At 42.7% G+C, this 12,281-nt stretch overlaps 1 protein-coding gene across 1 annotated transcript in view; it reads left to right on the forward strand.

The window, feature by feature from the left end:
- SFI1 (SFI1 centrin binding protein) overlaps positions 1 to 12,281 on the forward strand; it is a 100,194-nt gene that overhangs the window by 66,379 nt on the left and 21,534 nt on the right. The window contains 4 exon segments of the mRNA XM_032256566.1: positions 1,365 to 1,457; positions 4,708 to 4,805; positions 6,526 to 6,592; positions 11,280 to 11,410. Coding sequence (XP_032112457.1) covers positions 1,365 to 1,457; positions 4,708 to 4,805; positions 6,526 to 6,592; positions 11,280 to 11,410 — 389 coding nt within the window.

The following is a 12,281-nucleotide window of genomic DNA, read 5'->3' on the forward strand; positions in this document are numbered from 1 at the left end:
CAGGTGTCCCTGTTTTCATTTTGGATTACAGATGGTAATGGTGTGGGGTCAGAGGGGTTTGGAGCTGTAAAGGAACCTCAGAGATTATTCCTGAGCTTTTTTTTTTTAACATGGGAAAACCCCTTTTGAGTGGTGGAAGCCTCAACTTTAAATAGGTCAAAGTAGCCATGCTGTGGTTGAAGCATGTCAGGGAGTCAGTCCCTGTTCTGCCTGCTACTCTTCCCTTCTGCTGCTACACAAGGTGGTCTTCAAATATTTTCAGGAGCCTGTGGGGTTCCACAAAGCACAGTACAAAAACCCTTAACCCAGCCTGATATCTTCACTTCTGTCTCAGAAAACCGAGGCCTAAGGCATGGAGGAATATGGGCAAATCAGCTTTGCCTAGCCAATCTGTGAGGCATTATTATTATTTTTTAGAGATGGGGTCTCACTATGTTGCCCAGGCTAGATTCAACTTCTGGGCTCAAGCAGTCCTCCCACCTCAGCCTCCTGAGTAGCTGGGACTATAGGCATGTGCCACCATGCCTGGTGTTAAGGCATCATTGTTATCATTATTATTATTAGAGATAGTCTCCTCTGTCACCCAGGCTGGAGTGCATTGGTACAATCACAGCTTGCTGCTGTCTTGAACTCCTGGACTCAAGTGATCCTTCCACCTCAACCTCCCAAGTTAGCTGGGACCACAGGCACATGCCACCATGCCCAATGAATTTTTTAGTTTTTTATACAGAGTCTCCCAATGTTGGCCAGGCTGGTCTTGAACTCCTGTGCTCAAGCAGTCCTCCTGCCTCAGCCTCCTAAAGTGTTGGGATTACAGGCGTGAGCCACTGCACCAGGCCTTTTAGGCATTATTGATGGAGCTGGATCCAGGTCCAGATATCCTGCCCCAATCCCAACCCCTCTTTCACTAAAGATTCCTTCCTCCACTTTAGCAACACTGTGTTTACAATTGTATAAACGTACACACTGAGCCCACATGGTAAAAAACAAAAACAGGAAAACGACCACAGATAGAGTCGGTCTGTTTTTTTCTGAGAGGCAAAAGTTGATGTTGACCTTGGTCTGTAGAATTGTCATGTGGGTTATGGGGTTCTCTCCTGGTATAGGTGTGTTCTTGTACAGTATACATGGACAGCAAGAAGGGTTCCGCAAACATTTATTAAGTGCCTGCTGTGTTGGCTGGCTTGTGTTGGGCTCCCGGTTGAATCTCAAAGCAGAGAAACACTCAGGGAAATGGAACAGCTATAAGAAGCTGGGACCAACCTTCTCTCCTCCGATTTGAGGCACTGTCTGTGTTCTGCTCTTAGTTAACAGATTCTCCTGATTCTAGTCCTTATAATTGGTTGTGTCCTTTCTTTCCACAGTTTTTTTGCTTTAGAGCCCTAAAAGACAATGTCGCCCACACCCATCTCCAGCAAATAAGAAGGAATCTTGCTTACCAGCAGCATGGTGTCACGGTGAGGGTTGTCTTCCTGTATGAAGGGACCTCTTCTGATAGCCATTCTTTTTTTCTCTCTCTTTTTTTTTCAGTCTTGCCAAATTAAGCAAAACTCTTTTTTTTTTTTTTTTTTTTTTAATTTTTTTTTAAATTTTTTTAGACTTTCCTAAAACCTTTGTTTCCATTTTACTAATTTTTTTTTTTTTTTTCCTGAGACAGTGTCTTGCTCTGTTGCCCAAGCGGGAGTGCAGTGGCGTGATCTCAGCTTATTGCAACATCCACCTCCTGGGTTCAAGCGATTCTCGTGTCTTAGCCTCCCAAGTAGCTGGAATCACAGGTGTGCACCACCATGGCCAGCTAATTTTTTGTATTTTTAGTAGAGACAGGTTTTCTCCATGTTGGCCAGGCTGGTCTCAAATTCTTGGCCTCAAGCAATCTACCTGCCTCGGCCTCCCAAAGTTCTGGGATTACAGATATAAGCCACCATGCCTGGCCCCAGATACACTTCAAATCTTGCATTAGAGGAGTCTTTGGTTGTGTTTCTATTATAAGTCTATTACTTCCATTATAAGTCCATTATAAAACAATGGTTTGTTTACTTGATGTCAACAAATATTGTCTCTACTTGAAGATTTTGTTTGTTGGTGTAGAAGGATTTTTTCCCGTTATTGTTTTATGAAAAAGGTTTAAAAATACGGAACAGTAGGAAAAAGTAATGTAATAAGCCCCTATATACTCACTACCTGGATACACTAAGTGTTAATATTTGCTATATTTGCTTTGTTGTTTTTTGCTGAATAATTACAAAGTAAGTTATAGCCATCACAACACTTTGCATCTAAATATTTCAGCATGCGTCACTCAAAGACATTTTCTTATGTAACGACAATGTCATTATCATCCCTCAGAATATTAACAGGGATTCTCTAACATTATCTAATACCTAGTCAGTATTCAAATTCCCATAGTTGTTTCAAAGATGTCTTATTTATAGCTGCTTTTTGCAAACCAGAATGCAGAATGCAGTTAAGGATCACTAACTGCATTTGGTTGTTTTCTGATTGATTCTCAGCAGAAATGCATTTGGTTATTATGTCTCTTAAAGCTTTTAATCTAGAAGTTTCCTTCCCCCAACTACACTTCTTTTTTTTTTTTTTTTTTGAGATGGAGTTTCGCTGTTGTTGCCCAGACTGGAGTGCAATGGCATGATCTCGGCTCACCGCAACCTCTGCCTCCTGGGTTCAAGCAATTCTCCTGCCTCAGCCTCCCGAGTAGCTGGGATTACAGGCACGCACCATCATGCCCAGCTAATTTTTGTATTTTTAGTAGAGACGGGGTTTCACCTTGTTGACCAGGATGGTCTCGATCTCTTGACCTCGTGATCCACCAGCCTCGGCCTCCCAAAGTGCTGGGATTATAGGCGTGAGCCACCGCGCCCGGCTACACTTCTTTTTTTACATACACATACACACGTGTGTGTGTGTGTATGTGTGTGTATAAATAAATATTTGGTGTAGGAGGATTTTTTCCTCTGTTGGTTTATGAAAAATGTTTAAGAATACAGAAAAATGGAAAGTAATATAATAAGCTTCTATATACTCACTACCTGGATATACTAATTGTTAATATTTGCTATATTTGCTTCATTGTTTTTTGCTGAATAATTACAAAGTAAATTATAGATATCAACAAATATATATATATATTTGTTGTTGTTGTTTGTTTTTTGAGACAGGGTCTCGCTCTGTTGCCCAAGCTGGAGTGCAGTAACATGATCTCGGCTCACTGCAACCTCTGCCTCCCAGGTTCAAGCAATTCTCCTGCCTCAGCCTTTTAGGTAGCTGGGACTACAGGCACATGCCACCACACCCGGCTAATTTTTGTATTTTTAGTAGAGATGGAGTTTCACCATGTTGGCCAGGCTGGTCTTGAACTCCTGACCTTTGGTGATTCTCCTGCCTTGGCCTCCCAGAGTACTGGGATTACAGGCTACCATCCCTAGTGCATTATATTTTTTAATGTAAAAGATATATCACTTAAACTTTATCACCTTTTTTTAAAATCACATTCCATTTTTAAGTATACCGTTCTGTGACATGTACATCCACATTGTGCAATGATCATCATTATCCATTGCTAGAACTTTCTGTTTTGTTTTTTTAAGATAAGGTTACACTCTTGTTGCCCAGTCTGGAGTGCAATGGCACGATCTCGGCTCACTGCAACCTCCACCTCCTGGATTCAAGCGATTCTCCTGCCTCAGTGTCCCAAGTAGCTGATTTTTTATTTTTAGTAGAGACAGGATTTCTCCATGTTGGTCAGGTTGGTCACGAACTCCTGACTTCAGGTGATCTACGTGCCTTGGCCTCCCTAAGTGCTGGTGTTATATGCGTGAGCCACTGTGCCGGGCAGAACTTTTCTGTCTTGTAAAACTGAAACTGTGTACACGTTTCCTCTTTCCCCATCCCCTGGAAACCACCATTCTACTTTCTGTCTGTATAAATTTGAGTATTCTAGATACCTCACAGGTGGAATCATATAGTATTTGTCCTTTTGCAACTGGCTTATTTCACTTAGCGTAGCTATACTTTTTCAAATGACTGCCTTTTTTCTTTAAAGGACAGGCCAGTTATTTTGTATATACAACTTATTTACTATTATTATTAGAGACAGGGTCTCACTCTGTCATCCAGGCTGGAGTGTAGGGGTGTGATCATAGCTCATTGCAGCCTCATCCTCCTGGGCTCAAGAGATTTTCCTACCTCAGCCTCCTGAGGAGTGAGGACTACAGGTGCACACCACCATGCCTAGCTTTGTACAGTGTTTTATTTTCTTGATTCATGTGATTGTTTCCTTTTGATATCATTTAATTTTTATTTAGTCTGCATGGTTCCTATAACCATTACATTGAAGGGCTTGTTTAGACTGAAGTTAAACATCTATGCAAGACTACTTCATAGGTGTGAATATGCAATAAAAGCAGTTTTAATTTCTAAAATGACTTTCTAAAATGTCAGTCTTCTGTGAGACCCAGATTAGGAATAGCTTCTTCATCTAGATTTCCACAGACGAAGAACCATCTTTTTGCCTTTTATGTTGGCCCGGAATAGCTCTGTAGTTCAGCCATCATTAATTTGTATGCCCATTGTATGTTGGCTGCTCCAAACTGAGGTAACTCCTGCTTTAGGGGAGCTCAGTCTGTTGAAGTAAGATTCACTGCCTTACCTTTCATCTCAGTAAATTTCCATTTTCTTCCTACCTTGCTTTAGCTGCTGCACAGGTTCTGGAACCTCTGGCAGTCTCAGATTGAGCAGAAAAAAGAAAGAGAGCAGCTCCCCTTACTACATGCTGCCTGGGACCACTACAGGTAGGGACTCTGGCTTTATCCCTGGCTCTCAGGGACTCTGTGCCTCTGACTTACTGTTTTCCAGGAGTGATGACTTGCCCTTCTATGGGTTAGTGTGGCAGATTCAGAAAGGCCTGCTAGGGTCGACGTCCTGCTATAAACCATTTGTTCCTGAATTTGGTTTTTTTTCTGATCACGTGGGAGAAAGAATGAGGATATTTGCATTGGTTCTTGGCCACCATAGTCTGAAGAATGTGCCTGGTCGCTCATTGCCTCAGTCCTGCAGGCATCAAGATGTTCACAAGTTAGAATTCATGCGTTGCTAGTGTTAAAGAGAAGAGTCAGGGGTATTTGTGGCTCAGTCTTAAGGGGTGCAGGGATTGTCCTCAATATTTTAGAACTAGTCATTCAGTTAAATAAATAAAAACACTACATTTCTGTGAGGAAAGCTCAGAATATATAGGGTGAAAAGTATAAAGGGAAAAATAAAAGTTGCCTGGCCTGGCCCCCTCCCTGCAAGTAAGAGTAAGATCTTAGTCCTCAGAGGGAAATACTACGTATGAACTTTTTTGCTGCTAGAAATGTTCAATGTGTCCTCTTCTTTGCCCTCCCCTTCCTTCCTCTCCCCATAGTATAATCAACTTAATTTGCATAGTTTAGGTCCAATTTTGAAACATTTTTTTTTTTTGAGATGGAGTTTTGCTCCTGTTGCCCAGGCTGGAGTCCAATGGTGTAATCTCGGCTCACTGCAACCTCTGCCTCCCAGGTTCAAGCGATTCTCCTGCCTCAGCCTCCAGAATAGCTGGGATTACAGGTGTGCACCACCATGCCCTACTCATTTTTATATTTTTAGTAGAGACAGGGTTTCACCATGTTGGCCAAGCTGGTCTCAAACTCTTGACCTCAGGTGATCCACCCTCCTCAGCCTCCCAAAGTGCTTGAATTATAGGCATGAGCCACCACACCTGGCCTTGAAGCATTTTTTAGTGAGTTAGTGAGAATCCCAATAATTAACCGACTCATGTAGAGTTATCAAGGCATATTATTCTAAACCCTGGTTTACAAAACTAAGTGTAAGAGGGAACATGTCACGGCCCCCCATAGATTGACCATGAAACCAGGAAGTTCAGGATATCTAGGGGATTCCATACGTATTTCCTAAGTTCTAGAGATACTGTGCTTTTGATGGTCTAATTAGGTTTTACAAGAAAGCTGTCAACATTTTTAGGCAATGCACAGTCCAGAATCAGAAGTTGACAAATTATTATTATTTTTTTTGGAGACGGAGTTTCACTCTTCTTGCCCGGTCTGTTGTGCAATGGTGTGATCTCGGCTCACTGCAATCTCCACCTTCCGGGTTCAAGCATATCTTCTGCCTCAGCCTCCTGAGTAGCTGGGATTACAGGCATGCACCACCATGCCTGGCTAATTTTTGTAGTTTTTTAGTAGAGACGGGATTTCACCATATTGGCCAGCTGGTCTCGATCTCCTGACCTTGAGACCCATATGCCTTGGCCTCCCAAAGTGTTGGGATTACAGGCATGAGCCACCGTACCTGGCCAGATACCGGAATCTTACTGATGTCTCTCCTAAAATGAAACTGTTAAGCCCATAGAGTGCCTTTAACTCACAGGAAGTAACTGTACCCTGATTTACCTGCCTTAAAACAAGGTTTTAAGAACTTGAAACCTGAAGGTGTGAATGGGCAGTAAGTACCTTGGTGTTTTTCATTTTGTTGCAGGATAGCACTGCTGTGCAAGTGTGTCAAATTGTGGCTACATTATACTCAGAAGAGGCGGGACAAGCAGGTATGGAGTACTTTTTAGGAGATGGCTCTGCTGGCTTATATTGTTAGACCCATTTGCTTTGGAAAGATTCATGGAGAACACATATGTCAAGAAGTGGTGTTGTTCTGCTTTGGAAGAGAGGGGATTGAAAAAGCTCAAAGGTATGATATCAGAAAGTCTGCATAGTTCCCATTTCTTAATCTGCTATGAAAATACAAATGCTCTCTGAAAGTACTAAGCTCTTATCAGCCATTCATATCTTTACTCAAATTCATTTAGTCTATGAGTTAGCCAGCCCATCACCCAGTGGGACCTGCAGGAGATACAGGGAGAGGTGCAGAGCGTAAGTGCTGCATCCCAGTGCTAAACAGTGTTGAGATGCATGTTCCCAGGGGGTGGAGGACGTGAGGTCAGGACCACAGATGAGAAAGATAGATTCACTTCCGTTTAATAAATACTTATTGAGCAACTGCTCTGCCTCAGACACTGTGCTAAGCACTGAGGATACAACTGTGATGTAAAGTAGATAAAATTCCTGCTCTACCAGGGTTCATACTTTAGCACCAGGGTGACAAGTTAGTGTGACTTTACAAGCCCGTTCTAACAGTTAGGAGTAGCTGTCTGGAATGTTGAACCGAGAAGGAGTTCAAAGACATGTTTATACTCAGTGGGAAAGGGTTCAATGGATGATTCTGCCATTGTGAGAAGTGCCCCTTTTTGGTTGTCTCTGGGAGTGAGACAGAGGAAGACAACCAAACTCCTCCCAGTTATTTTTGTGCTGCCGATCCTACCCATACCTCCATCTTCTGCTAGAGTCTAACAGGTGAATCTAAAAATTTATCTAGTTCCCCATAGTTTGGGGATATAATCTATTTTTTTTTTAATTTTTATTTTTATTTATTTATTTATTTATTTATTTATTTTTTGAGATGGAGTCTTGCGGCCGGGCGTGGTAGCTCATGCCTGTAATCCAGGCACCTTGGAGGCCAAGGCAGGCGGATCACCTAAGATCGGGAGTTCAAGACCAGCCTGACCAACATGGTGAAACCCTGTCTTTTAAAAAAAGAAAAAGAGATGGAGTCTTGCTCAGTCACCTAGGCTCAGTCACCTGGCGCTGTCTCGGATCACTGCAACCTCCACTTTCTGGGATTAAGTGATTCTCCTGACAGCCTCCGGAGTAGCTGGGATTACAGTCACCCACCGTCATGCCTGGCTACTTTTTGTATTTTTGTAGAGATGGGGTTTCATCATGTTGGGCAGGCTGGTCTTGAACTCCTGACCTCAGATGATTCACCTGCCTCAGCCTCCCAAAGTGCTGGTATTTCAGGCATGAGCCACCACAACCCGCCAGAATCCAAATTTTTAGCAAGGCCTACACACTCCTTTGGGAGCTGGTCCCTATCTGTTTCTCTCCTCATTGCCGATACTACTCTGTTCCTTCATAACTGCACTCTGACCAGTTAAGCTGCCAGTGTCCCTAAAGGTCCTCTGTGCTCTCCTGCTTCTCATTGTACCTCTAGTTGTCGATTTCTCACTCCCTTCCAGCTCACAAGTCACCTCCTCCCCCAGGCCAGTCCACCTCCACCCCTACCCGTCAGGCATAGCTTTATCAGAGCATACATCGTGTAATTGTTCACTGGCTTCTCTCTCCCCACTGGCTATGAAGTCCTTTAAGAGTACAGCCTGTCCCTTTTTTCTCCTTAGCCCGACACAGTGCTTGGCATGGAGTATGTGCTAATATTTGGATGAATTAATGCACAACCCAACAAACAAACTGCCGTTGATCTCCAGAGTTTTTCCAAGGATGATCTAAGTTGTTAGAGTTTGGATGCTACGGGGCATGGCCTCTTCTTGCGTCACTCTTGCCTCCCACACTTAGGAAATGCTAGAGTCACTGCATTCCTTGACATGCCTTTGGATTATGTTACTGGCTTTGAAAAGACATTGCCACTTGTTATTTTAAGTTTATGTAATACAAGTTCACCAGAATGTAGGAAAACCTTTCAGAAGAAGACTGAGTGTCAGGTTTGAAAGGTTGTATTTATTCAAGTTGGAGAGCAGAGGGTCTCTTTTATTTCCTTCCCTTGACACAGGGGCCCAACACTGGTGGACAGTTTGGGGTCCGCCTTTTCATCTCTCACACTGATCTGGCATGTCCTGCTTTCAAAGGTATGGCAGGTCTGAAAAACAGGAGGAGCCCTGCTCAATCATTTCTAAACCTTTAGCTAACAATCGAATATCACCTCTTGCTTTAGATAGCCCAGGAGCACATCAGTTGTTTCTATTCTTAGACAAGATAAAAATATTATTTTTTGTGGGTTTCTTCCTTTTAAAAAAGTAACATACAGTCAGCCTTCGTATCTGTGGATTCTACGTCCATGGATTCAACCAACCATGGATAAAAAAATATTCAGAGAAAAAAAGAATGGTTGTGTCTGTACTGAACATATATAGACTTTTTTTTCTTGTCATTAGTCCCTAAACAATAACAACTGTTTACATAGCATTTATATTGTATTAGGTATTCTTTTTTTTTTTTTTGAGATGTTGTTTCACTCTTGTTACCCAGGCTGGAGTGCAATGGCGTGATCTTGGCTCACCGCAACCTCCGCCTCCTGGGTTCACGCAATTCTCCTGCCTCAACCTCCTGAGTAGCTGGGATTACAGGCACGTCCCACCATGCCCAGCTAATGTTTTGTATTTTTAGTGGAGACGGGGTTTCACCATGTTGCCCAGGATGGTCTTGATCTCTTGACCTCGTGATCCACCTGCCTCAGCCTCCCAAAGTGCTGGGATTACAGGCTTGAGCCACCATGCCCAGCAGTGTATTAGGTATTCTAAGGAATCTAGAGATAGGTACAGTGAGATTGCATAGGTTATATGCAGATGCCACATCAATTTATTTTTTTTGTTTTTGTTGTTTGTTGGTGGGGTTTTTTTTTTATTTTTATTTTATTTTTTTAAGACAAGGTGTCTCTCTGTCACCCAGGCTGGTGTATAGTGTCATGATCTTGGCTCACTGCAGCCTCCTCATCCGCAGGCTCACGTAGTTCTCCTGCCCCAGCCTCCCACGTAGCTGGGACTGCAGGTGCAAGTCCCCATGCCTGGCTAAGTTTTTTTTTTTTTGGTAGAGATGGGGTGTTGCCATGTTACCCAGGCTGGTCTCAAACTCCTGAGACTACCTCAGCCTCCCAAAGTGCTGGGATTATAGGCATGAGCCACTGTTCCCAGCCTGCTATGCCATTTTATATAAGGGACTTAAGTATCCATAGATTTTGGTATCTGAGAGGGGTCCTGGAACAAATCACCCACGAATACCAAGGGATGGCTCTGTGCAGAATAGTGAATTGTTTGCTAACTGCTGAAGCTGGATGGTAGGGTCATGGGTATTCATTATACTGTTGGCTTCTGCTTTTGTTTACATTTGAAAATGCCCATAATAAAAAGTAGAAAGAAAAGCAATGTATAGATATTATAGAAAGCTTAGGAAGTGCAAAAAGACATAAAGAAGAAAAAATAAAAACATTCATGACATTTGGTTAGTAAACCTGGTGTCTCTCTTCCTCTGTGTGGGTGGGAGTGTATGTACCCATCTATTCACATACACATACATATGCATACTGATCCAATTATCTATTGCTATGTAAAAAATCACCCCAAACTCAGTGGTATAAGACAACCATTCTATTATGCTCTAAAGATTCTCAAAAATTGAGACAGGGCATAATGGGAATGGTTGGTTTCTGTTCCAAGGTTAGCCTCAGCTGAAAAGATTCTAATGACAAGGGATTAGATTCATTGAGATGTTTCTTTACACGTCTAGATCCTGGAATAGAACGACTCAAAGACTGGGCTTAATTGGGAGTGTTAACCAAATAACTTGTATATGACCTCTCTGTGAGTTTTGGGCTTCCTACAACATGGTGGCCTTGGGGTAGTCAGATACAGGGCTTCATAATGAGTGTGCCAGTGAAAAGTCAGAAGCTCTATGACTGTATAGCCTCAGAAGTCACAGAGTGTCACTTTTACCATGCTCTATTGGTCAAAGCAGTCAGTATCCTAGCCAGATTCCAGGGGAGGGAACATAGATCACTTCTCAGTGAAGGAGGATCAAAGAATTTGCAGTCATGTTTTTAAAACTGCCGCACATGCAGATGTGCTTTTCCCCCCAAAGTTTTGGATTATGGAGGCATATACAGTATATTCTTATGTCCATTGTCTGTCTTCCTACTGATACATCAGTAAAATAGCAGACTTTCATAATTACATAAAAATTAAAGAATCTGACAAACACTATGAATAAAATCAAAAGATATGGGGTGGGGAAAATATTTAGATATATAACACATGACAAAGGACTAATACATTATTTAGGTTCAAAAACGTCGTACATAGCACTGAGTCAAATGCAGGTTAACAGACAGTGAAACAGGTAATGGATATGAATGCCTAAGCCAAGGGGAGGAGACAGAGAGAATGAATGAATGAATGTGTGTGTGTATAAAAATGTTTAACCAATATTTAAGTGAACAATGTTTTCATTTTTCATCTAGCACGTGGCAAAGATAATAATGATTTTCATCTTTTTCTTAGTTTTATTATATAGGAAGCAGTCCTTCCACAACAGTGTGACTCTGAAAGGTCATGTTTAAAAAAAAAAAAAGTTAAATACAAAGGTTACAAAGGTCATTTAATTGTTTTACTTTAGCTGCTACAGGCCAGAGCAGATGGGCATTTCCAGCAGAGAGCCCTGCCTGCTGCCTTCCACACATGGAATAGACTCTGGCGAAGACACCAGCAGGAAAACATCCTCAGTGCAAGAGCCACACATTTTCACAGGTATGCTGTGCAGCTCCTGTCTGCACTGGGGCACGTGTCTCAAATCCAGCTCTGCCAGCCACACAACCCATTTGCTGTGCTTTTTAGCTTCCCACACCCCAGGCCCTGGTTCTTCCTGGATTTTCAATAATGTGGGCTCATTGATTTCATCTAGCAGGAAAAGAAATTTTCCCAGTACTTCCCCTGGGAAATCTTTTGTCCATCTTTATTGTGAGGGCTTTCAAAACAGCCTGTTTGTAACCTTCATTAACAGCCACTGAGCGCTCCATTAAAGCGGCCCATTAGCATTGTGGATCAGAGCGTGGTGGGACCTTTCATCACCTTGGCAGACATTCTTAAGTGTCATTTCCCTGAAACACTTAGTTCCAGTTCTGCTAGACCTTGCTTTTTGAAGTCTTGAAATTATAGTCATCAACAAAAGTACAAAGGTCAGGCCGGGCGTGGTGGCTCATGTCTGTAATCCCAGCACTTTGGGAAGTCAAGGTGGACAGATCATGAGGTCAGGAGTTCGAGACCAGCCTGGCCAACATAGTGAAACCTCGTCACTACTGCAGATACAGAAAAGTAACTGGGTGTGATGGCACACACCTGTAATCCCAGCTACTCAGGAGGCTGAGGCAGGAGAATTGCTGGAACCTGGGGGACGGAGGTTGCAGTGAGTGGAGATCGAGCCATTGCCCTCCAGCCTGGGCATCAGGGTGAGACTCTGTCTCAGAAAAACACACATTTAAGGAGCAGAGCTACATCTTTTTAGTTCCCACAGGGGCAAACTTGCCCAAAGCAGGTTCTTACTACATGGTGGGATATAATGAAGAAATTATTATTGGGCCGGGCGCGGTGGCTCAAGCCTGTAATCCCAGCACTTTGGGAG

The sequence above is a fragment of the Sapajus apella genome, unplaced genomic scaffold, assembly GCF_009761245.1.
Source record: "Sapajus apella isolate SASKATOON/1434 unplaced genomic scaffold, GSC_monkey_1.0 scaffold95, whole genome shotgun sequence".
Lineage (NCBI taxonomy): Eukaryota > Metazoa > Chordata > Mammalia > Primates > Cebidae > Sapajus > Sapajus apella.